At 58.3% G+C, this 16,778-nt stretch overlaps 4 protein-coding genes across 6 annotated transcripts; 2 read left to right on the forward strand and 2 right to left on the reverse strand.

Moving 5' to 3' along the window:
* Positions 1 to 264: 264 nt before the first annotated feature.
* JDV02_010763 (Low-specificity L-threonine aldolase) lies at positions 265 to 2,106 on the reverse strand. 3 transcript variants are annotated; one of them, XM_047992523.1, is made up of 4 exons: positions 1,876 to 2,106; positions 1,536 to 1,730; positions 1,215 to 1,473; positions 266 to 1,150 (listed from the first exon to the last, which is right to left on the reverse strand). In XM_047992523.1, exons 1-4 carry the CDS (start codon positions 1,997 to 1,999, stop codon positions 337 to 339), a joined length of 1,392 nt encoding a protein of 463 aa, XP_047848537.1. In that variant the 5' UTR covers positions 2,000 to 2,106; the 3' UTR covers positions 266 to 336. The 3 variants fall into 3 exon arrangements, with proteins under 3 accessions (XP_047848536.1, XP_047848538.1, XP_047848537.1); XM_047992522.1 differs by having other exon boundaries at positions 265 to 1,150; positions 1,536 to 2,106; XM_047992524.1 differs by having other exon boundaries at positions 265 to 1,473; positions 1,536 to 2,106.
* A 353-nt stretch (positions 2,107 to 2,459) lies between these two features.
* Positions 2,460 to 4,207, forward strand: JDV02_010764 (Beta-1,4-mannosyl-glycoprotein 4-beta-N-acetylglucosaminyltransferase). The gene has a single exon (XM_047992525.1). The coding sequence runs from the start codon at positions 2,867 to 2,869 to the stop codon at positions 4,007 to 4,009; it is 1,143 nt and encodes a 380-aa protein (XP_047848539.1). The 5' UTR covers positions 2,460 to 2,866; the 3' UTR covers positions 4,010 to 4,207.
* Positions 4,208 to 7,759: 3,552 nt separating this feature from the next.
* On the reverse strand, positions 7,760 to 8,618 carry JDV02_010765 (uncharacterized protein; the record flags this gene model as incomplete). Its single annotated transcript, XM_047992526.1, has 4 exons — positions 7,760 to 8,168; positions 8,306 to 8,325; positions 8,394 to 8,466; positions 8,569 to 8,618. The coding sequence occupies 4 exons, from the start codon at positions 8,616 to 8,618 to the stop codon at positions 7,760 to 7,762; spliced, it is 552 nt and encodes a 183-aa protein (XP_047848540.1).
* A 4,026-nt stretch (positions 8,619 to 12,644) lies between these two features.
* ACR2 (DNA-directed RNA polymerase) lies at positions 12,645 to 16,746 on the forward strand. Its single transcript, XM_047992527.1, has 2 exons — positions 12,645 to 13,324; positions 13,379 to 16,746. The coding sequence occupies exons 1-2, from the start codon at positions 12,854 to 12,856 to the stop codon at positions 16,619 to 16,621; spliced, it is 3,714 nt and encodes a 1,237-aa protein (XP_047848541.1). The 5' UTR covers positions 12,645 to 12,853; the 3' UTR covers positions 16,622 to 16,746.
* The last annotated feature ends 32 nt before the right edge of the window (positions 16,747 to 16,778 follow it).

Raw genomic sequence — 16,778 nt, forward strand, 5'->3', positions numbered from 1 at the left:
CAGGTGCGCGGCGGCATCAAGGCCCGTTACACCAGTACGACACGCAACGGCTGCCGGCAGCTTTCGAAACGATGGCACACGTTCATAACCGTCATTGGTAGCTGGAACTTGGGCAACTCGAAGAATACCATTGCAACGCCACAGTCCCCATAGATGCGTTGGGCTACCACGACATGTTCTGGACACAAGCAGGAGGCACCGTCAAGGCATCGAAAGGGCCGGATGGGACGACAAGCACGACTGTGAGCATATACTCCCGATATTCCGACACGCATGGACCGATGATGCGCACCTAGGTGTTGACTTTTCGCTTCAACTAAATCGGATGGCCAGCCGTTACGACTTGTACATGCTCCTCTCCCCAACCTTGGACACTCTCTTCTCTTGCTCAGCAAACGCCTTCTGAAAGACCTGTCTCAGCCGCTTCAGTACCTCATCACAATTTTGCGCAACCTGATAGTGAGTCACGAGGCGGCCCCCCATGACTTTGAGGCCGGCCTCCTCGCTGAGCAGCACGAAACGGTCCTCACTGCAGCCTGCGGCCTCCAGATCGAGCCAACACATGTTCGTGTGCGCCGGATGGACGAGGGTTCCACCCATCTCTTGCCAGAGGTGCTCGACCTTCTTAGCCATTGCGTGAGATTCCCTGAGTAAGCCGTCACTGCCATCGGGAGCTCGGCCAAATGTCTCGTCGACGGCTACCCTCGCGGCCGCTGTGACGACACCAGGCTGCCGAAGGCCACCGCCGATGGACTTGCGTACCCATCGAGCATGCTTCAAAGTCTCCTCGGTACCAACAAGCATGCTGCCGACCGGGGCGCCGAGGCCCTTGGAGAAACAAAGGCTAACCGTGTCAAAGTGGGAGCAAAAGTCGGGCAGCGTGCCGGCGCCGGCCACAACGGCTTCCCACAGCCTGGCACCGTCGCAGTGCAACTTGATGCCATGCTGCCGGGCAAACTTGGCAATGCGCTCGACTTCGACCAGAGGCATAATCATACCGTTGAGAGTGTTCTCAAGGCTGATGACCCTGGTGGGGCAGGCATGGACATCATCACTGAGCACTACATTGGCCATGACGTCCTCGAGGGTCAGATGGATGCCGTTGTCGGGCACAATGGGCTTGACTGTAGCACCCGTCAAGGACGAGACCCTGAGATTCGCGTCAGTTTGGGTCGTGCATCGGCAGTTTCCAGGAGAGGCGGTGGGCAACTGACCCGCCAGCCTCATACTTGACGATGTGTGACCGGTGGTCGCACAAGACGCCGTAAGGTGGTTGAACGAGGAGGCTCCTCAGCGCAAGTTGATTGCCCATGGTTCCTGACAGTACGAACAGGCCTGCTTCTTTGCCAGCAAGAGCGGCGACATGGGCCTCAAGGTCGATGGTCGTCGGGTCCTCTCTGAAGACATCGTCCAAGAGTGTGCAGGACTGAACGGCGGCCAGCATTGACGGGGTAGGAGTGGTCATGACATCGCCTGGGATGAGTCAATGCTGCGCTTTCACACAAGACGCGTAGGCTGCGGGAGGAATGCCTTACTCCTCAAGTCCAAAGACCCAGGGCCTTTGGCCCCAATCCAAGCGTTGTGCACGCCTTGTGGGGGTTGCGATGTGCGAATACTGCCGTCCATGGCTGCTGACGAACTGTGAAGGGACCGAGAGGGGGCGATTCGAAGCGGAATGTGCAACGGCGACAGCTTCCACAGACACCGGGACCTCAAGGCTAACGTGGCTGCTGTGGTGGCCATGTCAGGTTGGATGAACAGAACAGCGCTGTCTAGAGCAACTGCCGCCGCACCGGACAAAAGTTGAAAGCCGGGCCGTCGAAACAGGCAGAATGTCACGCTGCCGAGTGCGCACCCAGCAGGGAGGGACCCCACCAACGCCTTGTCTGTGATGCGCCGTCGCCATCGGAAGGGCGTGGATCCACGGCACGATGCGTTTGACCAGGCAGGGAGGGCACCGGGCCGGGTCAACGCACAGACAGACGCTGTTTCTCGGCATAGACGTACCGACCGCAACTCAAAGTCTTGCCGGCGTCGGCACGGGTTTCGCCCGACCGTGTCACCGACGTGATCGGGGCGTCGGCGGCGTGCCTGGGTCTGTTTGCTCTTTGGGTGGTGCGGCGGGACTGCCGCGCAGTTTGCTCTCACTGTGAACAATCCAACGAGCCTCGGCCAACGGGCCGGCCGGCTTGCTTGCATTCCTTGCATGCCAGAAGGGAAGGCAGACAGGCCCGACCAAAGCACGGACACGTGCGCAAGACCCCGCGGCAGCAACCAACCGCGACGCCGGCGGGCAACATTGCGATCATCTGCCCTGGTTCCCCAATGCGACGTGTTCCAAGATCGGATCGGCTCGCGCGACCCCAGATTTCCGGTTGTGGCACTCCATGTCCCGCAATGGAAGTCGTCGTCGTCTGCAACCGTCACCACATCCCTTTGCGGAACAACGTTGGCATCATTGAAGAATGTCTCACCACGTCTTCTCCTACTACTACTACCGCCAAGCCTCGCCCGCACAGAAGAGAGTTGCCGCCAGCAGCAGCCTAAAGCGCTAAATACGTTGATGGAGTCGGCAATCATTGGTGGGAGCGAGGATGGAAGCGACCCCGGCCTAGCCTGCGGCGGTGCATGGCATGATTCCAATGTCAATGCCTCCGCCCGTACCTCTTTGCTTGTCAGCTACGTGGCGCTGGGTCCGCGCGCTTGGGCTTGGCTTAACCAGCGGCCCTGGTCCAGGAGATGTCTAGACTCTACGGTGAACGCGGCTCCTTCGCGAAGCTGGCGACCGATCTCGTCTTCAACATCCATTCCCGCCGCCATGCGTCGGTCGACGCCTTGAATCGCCAAGGGATCCTCTTCCAGCGTCATGGCAGCGCGGCCGGTCTTCAACCTTGGCGCCGCCGCACTCGTGGGCTTTGCCCTTTTAATTTTCATCTCGCGACTGCCCCTTCGAAGCGCCTCAGCGGTGCACCGCATCTCACCAACCGACCTCGGTCTGCGGTTGCCGCGCCTCAACTTCACTTCGTCTTCCCCGTCGACCAGCCGCCACAAGGAATATTACGCTTCCGAAGCAGCCGCCGAGTTCTGCGCCGCCCATGGTTACTCCGTCTTTTCGCCCGAGTCCGACTCGGGGGAACGCAAAATTTACGACCTCTTCATGGCCAACTCGGAGCTCGACTTTCTCGAAATCCGCCTCGGAACAATGTACGAACACGTCGACTACTTCATTATCGTCGAGTCGCCCGTCACCTTCCAGGGGACGTCGAAAAACCTCACGATTCGAGACAATTGGGCCCGATTCTCGCAGTGGCACGACAAGATGATATACCACCTCCTGGAGTTCCCGGCTGGGTTCGCTCCCAAGCTCACATGGGACTACGAGGATCTCCAGCGCGACGCCACGTTCAAGCAAGTCTTGCCGAAGCTGCAAGGGAGACAGGCCCCCGTACAAGGGGATGTGCTCATCGTCGCCGACGTGGACGAGATTGTTCGTACGGCGACGCTGCTGCTGCTGCGGACCTGCACCTTTCCACGGCGCCTGACGCTCGCCTCCAAGTTTTACTACTACTCGTTCCAGTTCCTCCACGTGGGCGACGAGTGGCCCCACCCGCAGGCTACCTTTTATCAGGGCGAGAGGGACACGATCCCGCCGACCAAGCTCCGGAGCGCCGACGGGGACAGCCGGCTACAGCGGATACGCGAGTCGGGCACGTTGAGCAACGCGGGGTGGCACTGTAGCAGCTGCTTCGCCACCATGGACCAGTTCCTGAACAAGCTGGCGAGCTTCTCCCACATGTGGATGAACGAGCCCAAGTATCGCGACAAGGCACGCATCGCGGCCGCCGTTCGCGAGGGCAGGGATGTATGGGGGCGGGCAAGCGAGGTGTTTCGTCGCATCGAAGGAAACACGGATGTCCCGGGCGTCCTGATGGAAGCGGAAGGGCGCGAGAGGTTCGGGTACATGCTGAGTCGAGACGGCGAGAGCGCAGGCTTCTCCGACTATCCATAGGGGCCCGTCAACGGCACGAACGGCATTGCGCGTGTCATGTATAGCATTCTTGCGGCGGCGTTAGGGTTGGCATTTTGGGTGGCCTGGATTAGATCTTTGCAGACGCGTATATGTATTTATATAGGACCTGATAGACCATGGCGGTTAAATGGAGTTTTGGGTTTTCCTACACGCTCGAGGACACGATTTGGCAAAAGGACGCCTTTGCAATCTCATCGATATAGCACCGAGGCTTGGAGCGAACAACGGCACGTGTCGGTCACTGACTTGTGGTGTGCGTCCATCCATGCATTCTGGGCGTCGTTGTATACAGTCTACATAGTGGGAGCACCGGCGGAGTAGGCTGAGACACGACAAAGGCCCATTCGTACGTACGTAGTACGTAGCGTGCGAGACAGTAGCAGCAGCAGCAGCAGTTTGCAGCGGGAGCGTGCATGAGTCCCCGACGCAAGCCTCGATCGATATGCTTTCGTACAGGTAGTTTTTCCCACATTATGCATCTGCCTAGGGTGCTTGGTGCTTATTCTTGACTTTCTTGAGCCGGATCTTGGGAGGAGATGGGTTTCATAATGGTTACATGATGTGTAGAGAACTCTTTTGAATGCTCTTTTCTATTTTTCCCCTTCCTTTGGCCTGTCCGCCCTGTTATGTTTTCGGCCATTATTTTTTTTTCTGGGTTAGGGGTTGAAGTCCTCCTAGTAGTAGGAGGAGGAGGAGAGAAGGGGAATGTAAAAAACTTTTTGGTATACTGTATATTCGACGAGCGTACGACGATGTCAATACCTTGTGGTGGTACTGTACAGTATAGATGACGTATCAGGGCACGCAGCGACGAGAACAGGTAACGTCAATGCAAAAGTATGGAGGGCTAGGGTGTGAATTCTACTTGCCCTCCTTTTGATCATATTTGACCCGACCCGACCCAATCCGATCCGATCTGACGCGTGCGTTGTCGGTGGTGGTGGTGGTGGTGGTGCAGCTCGCTACTACATACTGCCGTGTCCTGTATCAGACGCACATCTCCTCCCGCCGCCCGTCGCAGCGATAACCCGTACATGTATAACGGGTGCTTCCGCACGTAATATAAGGTAATGTACCTACCGACCTACCTACTTACGCACTATACGTACTTCGTACGTACGTAGGTACTTTGCCGGCATCTCTCTCCCACTGTCCGTACAGTACTATAGGTAGTCAAGTCATGGAGCACGCGTGCTACTACTAACTTACGTAGGTACTTACTGTAGTTATCAAGGTGGAAGGGCCGGGCGGGGGGGGGGGGTGGCGCGGCCCGCACCGTCTTCGCTCGCTCGCACCGCCCCTCGAGCACGGGGGCGACGCGCCCGCAAAGGGGACAGGCACGCACTGCCCGTAATAATATCTCACCCTTTTCCTCACAACCCCCTTTCTTGCAACATTTTTTTTTCTTTCCTTTCATTTTTTATTCTTGGTCCCCATTTATTAATTTATTTGTTTCAACGAAAAGAGCAAACGTCCTTCTGCCATAAGTGCAAAGCAGAGCAAAGCAAAACAAAGCAAGCCCCCCCAACCAGCCAGCCAGCCAGCCACATACATCCATGTATCCATGTACCCATGCATCTACTAGGTACCTAGTATGCAGCACGCACGCACGCACGCACGCAGTCGGCGTCGGCGGCAGCAGCGGGCGCGAACCCGACGCACGAAAACGACGAACCCTCCTCCATCATCAACCCAGTCATTCATCACTCCCCCCTGTATGCAGTTACTATACATACAGTAGGTAACTATATCTCTGCGCTATTAGCCCCCCCGTACCCTTACTACCTACCCCCTTACCTTTCTTTCTTCATCTTGCCTTCCCACCTTCCCATTCCAAATACCTACCTACCTACCTACCTACCTACCTACCTTTGGTGACAGCTTACTCGGCTTTACTCATGTGTATAGTACGCAAGGTGCATAGTAATGTACATATACTACAGCACCTACTACTACCTTATGTATACAGTATGCGTATCACTCCGGCCTTTGTTGTTATACAGTACCCGCTGGACGGACGCCCAGAGGATGTCACGGATGAGGGACCCGGGGGGAGGGGCAGGAGAACCCTGATTCCCAGGTAGAAGAAGAGCAACGACAAGATCACCAAAGGGACAAAGAAAAAAAAACAGAAACCCGAAAAGCAGATAAGAAAAAAAGAAATACAACTACTAAAATCACCACCATCTTTCTGGTGTCTCTTCCTCTCATTCCAGAAAAAAGAACCCTCAAGCTGAGTGAGTACTAACTAACTTGGTCCGACGGCAAGGGACCCTGGGCCATCATCATATGTATCATACCCGTGCACCACCACCACCACCAGCTCCGCTCTGCTGCCCCTCCCCCAAAATGATTCCCATCCCATCCTCTCCCACCACGCAAGCCTATGCCCGTATACTGTACAGTACTTCGTACCCCCCCATCCCCCATTCCCACCCACGCGCCTCGCCCACCCCCTCCCTCCCTCTCTCTGCCTCTCCCTCTCCCACACCCCCATTTGAGGGTCCCGAGCTTGCCGAGGCACAAGAGAAAGTGTGTGTGTGTGTGTGTGTGTGTGTGAGAGAGAGAGAGAGAGAGAACAGACGGGGGGGAGGAGAGACGGAGGCGACGTGGGCGACTATCTGCTGGCCCGGGACCTCGCCTCCTGCTGCTGCTGCTGCTGCTGCAATGATGTGTTGGCCAACGCATACATACATGCTCACGTACATACCGCATCAAGGACGCAGCAGAAGGAAAACAAGTGGCCCGCCCGTCTGCAGTAGCTCCCTCGCTCCCACAGCCCTTTGCGGTCGCCCCCCCAAGCCCGGTTGAGAGAGAGTCCTTGTCGCCCGCCCACTACGTACGCGAAAACGAGTGCCAACGCATCACCACCACCTGGCAATCACTTACACGTCGGCAGCCTGCGTGCCTCTCTGCATTACATATGTACATATGTTGCCGTCACTCCCTCCCAGCAGCGTCGCCCGACACTGCCTCGCTCCTCCTCTGGACTCTCTCTTCTCCTTGTCGGACCTGGGAACCGTCAGCCTCGGCTCTGCAGCTCATCGCCAAGGCCACCTCGAGTCCGCTCCCCCTTCATGCGGGCCGTGACAGCCGGACACCACTTTTCGACATCTTCAAGGACTTGCTTGCTTCTGCCGCCCGCCGACATCGCCTCGGGGCCACTTCTACGCGCGTCTATGCAGCGCCTGTCGTCAGGCCACACCAGGCGAGGCCCGCGGTCAAGAAATAAAGTCGACAAATAGGAGACTATGGCAAACAAATACGGGCAAGTGTCTGCATGCCGTCAGGCCCGATACCCTGTTCTACTCCCGTTTCAAAAGCCTCGCTATGCTTTCCAAACCAGCAAATGAACCAAAAGGAGGCCAAGGGACCGTTCCGGCACCTAGTGGCCGCTCGCCCGCGCCCGCTGCACCCCGCGTCGGCCTTTTTCGTGACTTCGTGAGAGGAGCAAGTTTTTTTTATATATTCTCTGCCGTTTTGTCAGCGCCCCGTGGCCAGCGCCGCCGGTACTGCGCCGTCCTGGACCTCGTGCTCCACGGGCACGGCGCTTTTGCGCCATTATGCTCCTCCGCTCGGAAGAGCGACGTGCCCTGCGGCTGAGTGCGTCTTTGGTCGTCGTCATGGTCGTCGGTCGTCGTCGTCATGAGGGGGTCGCTGAACATGTTCCCTGTTGAGGAGGGGGATCCTGCCATCCGCAAGAGGGCGAGTGCGGCCGCGCTTCGCCTCTCAACGGCCAGCCCATTTCACCAGAAACTGCACCACGGCGTCCAGGTTCGTCTCCTCCTTGGCGCTGATGCCATAGCAGCACACCTCACGGCCCTGGATGCTCTTCAGGTCCAGCTCGTCGATGAGCTCGTCTACCGAAAGCTTCTGTGGCAAGTCCGACTTGTTGCCCAGGACGAGGAGCGGGATCCCGGCCAGTGTCGCATATTCCATGAGCGAGTGCAGTTCGTCTTTGGCCTGCGGAATGAGCGCTACATCCGCAATGTCTACAATGAAGACGATGGCGTTGACGCCCCGACAGTACCTCTCCCACATGCCCCGGAACCGCGGCTGGCCTCCGATGTCCCAGCACTTCAGAGTGACGTGTCCACGTTGCACGCGCTTCATGTTGAAGCCCACTGTCGGGATCGAGCTGAGAGAGCGGTTAGCCAAGGAACTGCTGAGGAGGTCTCGCGTTGGAGGCCCAAGCACTTGAAGCTTGCGGTTCATCATGGAGTGCACCCTCAAGGGGGGTCACTCGCGCATGCATACTCGGTATGGCTGACTTACTCTAGAGTGAATTCGCCGCCCTTGATGTTCGGCTCAGTTAGCGACTGACAAACTCACGGAGCATCAACCTGGGCGTGGACGAGCTCACCGCCAACACGCGCAATAGCGACGTTTTCCCCGCATTCTGCAGGCCGACCAGAGTTACCTCCATTTCCATGGCCCTGGTAGAAGTCTCGTCAGCACGACAAGTCATACGAGTCGCACAGTAACAGCACGCAGTCCTGGGACCGCGCGCGCATTGCTGTCGCTAAGCTCGAACCTACCAAAACGTCCTCAGCAACCAGTCGTATACCCTCCGAAATAACCCCGCCATGTTGAGATCCGGTCTGGATAAGTCGCTGTGAAAGGGACCTCGTCGAACGACGAGTGAGCGGGCGAATGCGGGTCGATGGCGTCGCGACGGCTCGCACGCACGAGCAGGGCGAGACGGAATACGATGCGGCGGCTTCGAGGATCGAAGGATTTGCGAGGGGCGCAAAGCATTAATCAAAGGACATTAACACAGCCGGTAGCGCCGCTGCGTGGTCGAAAAGAAAGACAATAAAGTTACGCCGTTTCGGATGCAAAATGGTCTTGTGGTGGGACAGTGGGGCGAGGCGAGAGAATGTCTGTCCGTCCGTCTTGTCTGTCTTCCGCTGGGCGCGAGCTCAGCGTCGGGGGGCGTGCTCGTGCGTCGGTTCGAGAGTGGACGGGAGAGCTGTCGATGTCGCACGAGGTGACGGGGGGGGAGAGCTGAGGGCGACGAGAGGGGGAGAGGGTTGTCGCGCGCGAACGGGACGCCGAAGCGGGAGCGGGAACTTGGACTGGCGGCGGCGGATCAGAAAGTGGACAGAACAAGAGCAAAGCAGCGCAAAGCAGAGTAGCGCACTGAGAGGGAAAGAGGGCGAAGTCCTGGGGGGGTGGAAGCACGAAACTCAGGTCCAGGACCCCACTCTAGACGGGATGGCGGGCACAAGGGTAACTTACCAGGTTGCCAGGCAAGCCTTGGGCGGGGACGACCCGTGCCTCGAAAGCGTAGCGTCGGCAGCGGAGGGCGATGGTGCGGGCGGCGGCCGGGCGAGCGACCTCGACTTGACCCGGGGGGTCCAGCAGGTACTTGAAGTAGGTGCTGGGCTGCTGCTCACTCGTGCGTCCAAGGTCGCAAGCCGACGAGAGTCGAAGCGACGGCGGGTGTTGTACTGGGAGGTTGCGTACAGAGACTGAGTCTGCGACAAGGACCCCTCCCCCCAATGCGAGCACTTGTCTGTCGTGACGTTTGTCGTCTGCTGCTGTAGGTACGGTGGTATGGTAGGGTAAGGTACCTTGCGTATTGCCGCGAGAGGTCTGAGGGTGGTGCCGAGTGCGATCCCCGGTCCCCGTTCCAGGCGGTACTTGGTGCCTCCGCTCCACCCCAACAACCTAACGGGGAGGTACCTGTTCGGGCACCCTTCTGCAGTGGTGGCGGGCGGCCGTGCAAGGCGCAAGGCGTCGCGGGGCCACGTCTCTCAGTACCTGACTGCCTGTCAGAGAGCCGCAAATGCTGGCTGCGCTGGTGAATTCTGACCGGCAAAGGAGGTGCCTTAGGGGGTCGCTGATGGCGGCACGGCCTTTGCAGACGGTGCAGTACAGTGCTGCTTCTGCTGCTCGTCAAAGTCGCAGGAATCCCGTGTGGTGTGTGTGCGTGTGCGCGCGCGCGTGTGTCGCTTTCGAGTCACCGGACCCTGTTGCAAATGACGGGTAACCGCTGCGTTTCATCCACCTACCGAACCAGGGTGGTGATCAACGGGCCAGTGGCCGGGGTAGACTGCTGCTTTGCCTCAATGTCGACACTGTCGTCGACAAATACGGACCCAGACGGCAGCGGGGACGGACCAATTTAGCATGTGCAAGCAGCTCGTCGCCCAGAGAGTCTATCAATCTGCCAGGGTCAACAACCGTGCGGCTCCAGTGGTGCAAATCGCGATGATGGCTTCGTGACGGCCTGCCTTGGGCGTCGTCCGGGGACGCGGCGCTGGACAATGTCACGGTGTTGTTGCTGACCGGTAAATGCTGTCTGCTGTGGAGAAGGGTCGGGAGAGCAGACGGCATCTCATCAGACACGGCCGGTAGACGTTTCCAAGGAAGCCAGAGACCGTTTAGGTGCTGACGTACGTCGTTTGTTTGTTTCTGCCGTGCAGGCGGGCGGTTGGGAGAGGAGAAAAACTGGAGGCGTCGAGACGCGGGAGGTTCGGCCGGCAGAATGGAAGCTGAATTCGGGCAGTTGGTAGGTCGCGCCTGCCAAAGCAATGGGCTCCCGTCATGAGCACCCAAGCAATGCACCTTACCGGACAGGGCTGTAACTACGCAGGTACTTTTTAGGTGACCGCCTAACTCAAGGTACCTCGAGTATAGTGAGTGCGCAGGCGTGTATTGTCGGAAGTATGAGTCTTCATCGTAAGGAGACCCAACGCTTGGACAAGACGAGTCGATGGCTGACGGCAGACTGCGGCTCCCATCAAGCCTCTCGGTCAAGCATGGTTCAACAACCAAAAGAAAGAACGACGGGAAGCGAGCCGACGTACCGACGCCTTCACGTATCTACAGACTACTAATATTGTATACTATACTTCGTACACCCTCGACACACGAGTCGATGATGCTGGTGCGGGAATAATCACGACACCCAACGTCCATCAAGCCCTCATCAGCGTCTAATACCTACATCGAACAAACAGCACCGCGACCCTTGGCCTTGCAGGACGTTTCAGTCCGTGCCCACACCCTGGGTCTGGGCGCGCGGTTGGGCTGGCCTCAAAGGGCTTGCAACCGGGATGGAGGCGCGCGGGACGAGGCGGGAGCTAATTGGGGGCCCGCTGATCTGCGAATTCGAACAGGAGGAACGATGACGGCCCAGAGCACACCAGCGCGATGATGGATGACGACGAGACGCCATAATGAAGAAACGGGACTTGCTTGGTTGTTAGGTTGCAAGCTCCCAACAGGCTGCCAACCATAACCCCAGTGCTTTGCTGCGCAGTAGCTGACTTGCTGCTCCCCACGCTTCGTCCGCCGTTGCCCCCGCGCTTTGTCTCCATGGTCCGTCCCTCCACGGGACGCCATGCCTGACGTTCTGCAGGTGAGAAGTGCATCAGGTCCCTGTCCTTGTACTCCGTACGTGTGTACTACGTAAACTTGTGGTTCTGCCGTCCACTTTTTGCTGCCCGCCTTGCTGCCTGCTTTGCTCTCCAGCCAGGCCTGCGCGCACCCAGTCCTGAGATGGTTACGGTCGTTTGATTGACCCGCCGTCACGGGGGCCGTGTTAGTGGGTGGTGTGCGTGCGTGGGCGCGCGTGCGACGACGCGGGGATCTGTCGCGCTGGCCCTGAGGGTGGTCAGTGGCCCGCCGATGATGGTGGGCACCAGAGACATGCCACACGATCAACGGCTCCTGCCGCAAGACAAGCATCCACGGGCAGCGCCGCTGAAGATGAAGCTTTATCAAGGGCATGGTCTGGTCCGTGGCGTTGTTGGGCCTCGTTGGGCGTCCAAGTTGCCTAACCCCGTGACGGATCATGGCGTGGGTGCGTTACCGAGACACCGGACGGGACGTATTGCACACATCCAGACGTCCACCCCTTGGCCGGCGGCAGAGAGGGGGCTGTGCAATTCTCTGTGCCTCCCACGCTCAGCCAGGGGCTCTGTGTCATCAAGTCATGCAGAGCTCGAGGCTGTATGAGTTCCTGGCCTTTTCAGAATGGCAAGCTGAGCAACCACGCCGGGGCAACAGATGGTTACGCCCACTCGCCCTCCCCGTCTCCTCTCTCACGCACGAGGGCTCAAATCCCAGGCTTCTTGCCGCACCTGGGGCACCATGTCCCCCGCATACCGGCCGAACTTCCATGCCGTGCATCCCACGGGTGTGGCAGCATTGGTACGACGCGACGGCAGTCCAGTCCAAGAATCAATGCGCTGAGACAGCTTCCCCCCCGAGACATCGACTTTGCCGAGGCGTCCCGACTGCCGTCCTCGGCGCCCTATTGGCTGGGCCGTGCTGTCAAAAATCCTCGCAGCTTGGCAGGCGTCGAAGGTTTGGCACGAGTCTCGCTGTAGGACTCGGACCATGCTCGTATATGTACTTGCGCTCAGCGGTCAGCTGCTTGAGTGTCTGAGGTGAGGGAGGCCCAAACCGAACGGAACCTTGGTGGGGCCGGACTTTGTTTCCAGAGTGTGGGGCAGTCAGTGCCTCCACTGACTGGCATGCAGGCCCCGCTTACAGTTATCGATAATGCCAGCGCTCATGTGACCACCGCTTATCGGCCAACTTTTTTTTTCCTTCGGCAGCGATAAGCCCGAGCGGCCTGGGCGGGCTCTCGATAGCTTCGATTTTTCGTTCCCCGTGGCCAACCTTGTCGCTCCGAAGTAACCAGACCTCGCCCTTGCCTAGAATCACCAGGCACCGGTGCCGTCTCAATTGGATATAGAGCGCCTACAGTTTGAAGTGCAGTTCAAGCTCGACCCGAGCTCACCACTGCCAGCGAAGCAGCATTCTTTGCACCCGCCGGCAGGTCGCCGAGGCCGGGTCTTTGCCGCCATGGCTCCCTCAGCCACGAACACGGAATGGGACCACGAGTTCAACACCCTTCGCCGTCAGGATCTTTTCCGCAATCCTCCGAAAGATCATAGTGCGTATCCCGCGCTGCAACTAGCCGTCAACCCCCACATCGAATCCTTCAATGGCATCTTTCGCGACGATGGCAGACCCGGGCTGTTGGCGCACGGCCTCGCGGACATTGGGACCAAGACATTCCTTGACGGCGACGATAGGACCGGGCCGGAAGGCAAGAACACACTCAGCATCCGCGTCAAGGACGTGACTCTGCAAAGGCCTCAGGTCCCGCCTTCAAACAAGATGGCGCGCAACAGGGAGGTTTTCCCAGCAGAGTGTAGGGAGAGGCACGTTTCATACAGAGGCAGACTGTCCGCAACCTTTGAGTACTCAATAAACGGAGGCGATCCCGTCGAGTTCGTGCGGGAGCTGGGTCAGATGCCAATCATGATCAAGGTACTACTCCCATGTCCCCTCGCTTCTTTGCCCTCTTCCGCTCACCACTGATAGTCTAATCGTTGCCATCTCGAAAACAACTCTCCCGCTGTATTGGTGCAGCGCAAAGAAGAATCCGAAGAGCTTGGAGGGTACTTTATTGTCAATGGCATTGAAAAAGTCGTTCGACTGCTGCAGGTCAATAAGAGGAACTTCCCCATGGCCATTCAGCGACCGAGCTTTCAGAACCGCGGTGCAGGCTACACCCCCTACGGCATAATTGTTCGGTCCGTACGGCCAGATGAGACGTCACAGACCAACGTTCTGCACTACCTTAATGACGGCAACGTCACCTTCCGATTCTCATGGAGGAAAAATGAGTACTTGATTCCCGTCATGATGATCCTCAAGGCACTTGTGGAGACGAACGATCGCGAAATCTTCGAGGGTCTGATCGGCCCCATTGGATCCAAAGCGGCCGGGAACACGTTCTTGACCGACCGGGTCGAGCTGCTCCTGAGGACATACAAGGGCTATGAGCTATACAGCAGAGCGGAGACGCGAGCCTATCTTGGGCAAAAGTTCCGAGTCGTTCTAGGTGTTCCCGAGAACATGTCCGACTACGATGTCGGCACAGAGTTCTTGCGGCGCATTGTTTTGGTCCATCTCGGCAATGTGGACGTGACGGAGCAGCAGGATCAGGACAAATTCCGCATGCTGCTGTTCATGACCCGCAAGCTCTACGCCTTGGCCGCCGGAGAGTGTGCAGTTGACAATCCTGACGCAATCCAGAACCAGGAAATTCTGTTAGGCGGCTTCCTGTACGGACAGATTCTCAAAGAGAGGATTGATGAGTTCCTCAGCGTCGGCGTCCGTACGTCGTTGAGAGACTACCTCCGCCGAAACCCGACCATCCCCTTTACATCAGACGATTTCCGCAAGGAATTCCCAACGACAATTTTCAGGAAAGCCAACGAGAACCTGGGCAATGCGCTCGAATATTTCTTGTCTACTGGCAACCTACAGAGCCCTTCCGGGTTGGATTTGCAGCAGACGGCTGGTTTCACTGTCGTTGCCGAGAAGCTCAACTTTCTCCGCTTCATCAGCCACTTCCGAATGGTGCATCGTGGCGCCTTCTTCGCTCAGCTCAAGACAACAGCCGTGCGAAAGCTGTTGCCGGAGTCTTGGGGCTTCATGTGTCCTGTTCACACTCCCGATGGCGCGCCCTGCGGTCTGCTCAACCACATGGCCCACAAGTGCAAGGTCATGACGGACTCGCTGGACGTCTCCACCCTGCCTGCCCTGGCGAGGGAGCTCGGCATCGTCGAGACTTCATCTGCCTCGACGGCCGAGAGCGTGGTAGTCATGTTGGACGGAAAGATCCTCGGCTGGTGCACGCCCGACGAGTCGCGACGGATCGCGGATTGCTTCAGATACTGGAAGGTTGAAGGCACCCACGGCGTACCGCTACACTTGGAGATTGGCTACGTGCCACCGTCAAGGTCAGGTTCGTACCCCGGAATCTACATGTGTTCGACGCCATCCCGCATGGTGCGGCCAACAAAGTACCTGCCGCTGCAGAAGGAGGACTTTGTTGGACCGTACGAGCAACCGTACATGTCCATTGCGGTTGTGCCGCAAGAGATTGAATCTGGCATCAGCACGCACGTCGAGTTCGAGCCCACCAACATGCTCTCCATTCTGGCCAACATGACGCCCTTCTCCGACTTCAACCAATCCCCTCGTAACATGTACCAATGCCAGATGGGCAAGCAGACCATGGGTACCCCTGGCACAGCCATCAGGTACAGGACGGACAACAAGTCGTACCGGCTACAGACTGGGCAAACGCCAATCGTGCGTGCTCCCTTGCACAACGCGTACGGCTTCGACAACTTCCCCAACGGCATGAACTGCGTCGTGGCTGTTATCTCATACACGGGCTACGACATGGACGACGCCATGATTATCAACAAGTCTGCGCACGAGAGGGGCTTTGGCCATGGCACCATCTACAAGACCAAGAAGATCTCGCTCAAGGACGACTCGAGAACAAAGGCGAGCAAGAGCGTATCCAAGGCCTTTGGCTTCGCCCCGCACAGCTACGTCAGTGCAGCTTACCAGGGCATGCTGGACGACGACGGCTTACCTTATGTCGGCCGACTTGTGCAGGAGGGCGATGTCATCTGCGCGTGGCACACGGTGACGCAGGATTACAACGGCAACTTTGTGAACCTCGACGGCATCACGCACTACGAAAAGTACAAGGACGCGGAGACGGGCTTCGTCGAAGAGGTGCGGCTGATTGGCGCGGAGACGGGGTCGGAGCCTCTGCAGACTGTGTCGCTTAAGCTCCGCATTCCGCGCTCTCCCATCATCGGCGACAAGTTCTCGTCGCGTCACGGCCAAAAAGGTGTGTGTTCGCAAAAGTGGCCGGCGGTCGACATGCCGTTTTCCGAGTCTGGCATCCAGCCGGATGTCATCATCAACCCGCACGCCTTCCCGTCTCGAATGACGATTGGCATGTTCGTGGAGTCTCTGGCGGGCAAGGCTGGCGCGCTACACGGCCTCGCACAAGATTCGACGCCGTTCAAGTTTGACGAGACGAACACGGCCGCGGATTACTTTGGACACCAGTTGATGAAGGCGGGCTACAGCTACCACGGCAACGAGCCCATGTACTCGGGCATCACGGGTGAGGAACTAGGCGCGGACATCTACATCGGCGTGGTATACTACCAGCGACTGCGACACATGGTCAACGACAAGTACCAGGTGCGCACCACGGGCCCCGTGGTGCCGACGACGGGCCAGCCCATCAAGGGCAGAAAGCGAGGCGGCGGTATCCGAGTCGGCGAAATGGAGCGCGACGCGCTGTTGGCGCACGGCACCGCCTTCTTGCTGCAGGACAGGCTCCTCAACTGCTCCGACTACTCCAAGTCGTGGATCTGCCGGCGCTGCGGCTCGTTCCTGTCGGTGCAGCCGACGGTGTCGCAGTTTGGCTCGTCGTCGTCGTCGTCTAAGAAGAACAGGGGGGCGCCGAGCATGGTCCGGTGCCGCAGCTGCGCGACCCGGCTGGACGAGACCGAGGGCGTCGACCTGACGGAGATTCAGGGAGAGATCTGGGAGGACGGGCAGGGCCACTGCTGGGTCGGCGGCGACCAGACGACGCAGGTGGTGGTGCCGGGCGCGCTCAAGTACCTCGACGTGGAGCTGGCGGCCATGGGCGTCAAGCTCAAGTACAGGGTCGGGCGGGACGACGAGCCTCGCAAGGGGCCGATGCGGCCGATGGCGACGCCGAAGCTGATCAAGGCATAGATCGGTAGGGCAGGCCTACTTTGTGGCTGCGTTTTTCTGTTCTGTTTCTTTTTTTTTTTTTTTCGCATACCCCCTGATGGGAGGGAGGAAAGGAACATTTTTGTTTGTCGGCCCATGCATAGGTACTAGGTAGTACTCTTTTTTTTTTAACGATTTG

This window comes from Purpureocillium takamizusanense, chromosome 14, assembly GCF_022605165.1.
Source record: "Purpureocillium takamizusanense chromosome 14, complete sequence".
NCBI lineage: Eukaryota > Fungi > Ascomycota > Sordariomycetes > Hypocreales > Ophiocordycipitaceae > Purpureocillium > Purpureocillium takamizusanense.

Coding starts and splice junctions, on each gene's coding strand:
- JDV02_010763 (XM_047992523.1), bottom strand. CDS start 1,999: ATGCCGAGAAACAGCGTCTGTCTGTGCGTTGACCCGGCCCGGTGCCCT. Junction 1,731..1,875: donor GCATCACAGACAAGGCGTTG/GTGGGGTCCCTC, acceptor TGGCCACCACAG/CAGCCACGTTAGCCTTGAGG. Junction 1,474..1,535: donor TGGGTCTTTGGACTTGAGGA/GTAAGGCATTCC, acceptor GACTCATCCCAG/GCGATGTCATGACCACTCCT.
- JDV02_010764 (XM_047992525.1), top strand. CDS start 2,867: ATGGCAGCGCGGCCGGTCTTCAACCTTGGCGCCGCCGCACTCGTGGGC.
- ACR2 (XM_047992527.1), top strand. CDS start 12,854: ATGGCTCCCTCAGCCACGAACACGGAATGGGACCACGAGTTCAACACC. Junction 13,325..13,378: donor AGATGCCAATCATGATCAAG/GTACTACTCCCA, acceptor CACCACTGATAG/TCTAATCGTTGCCATCTCGA.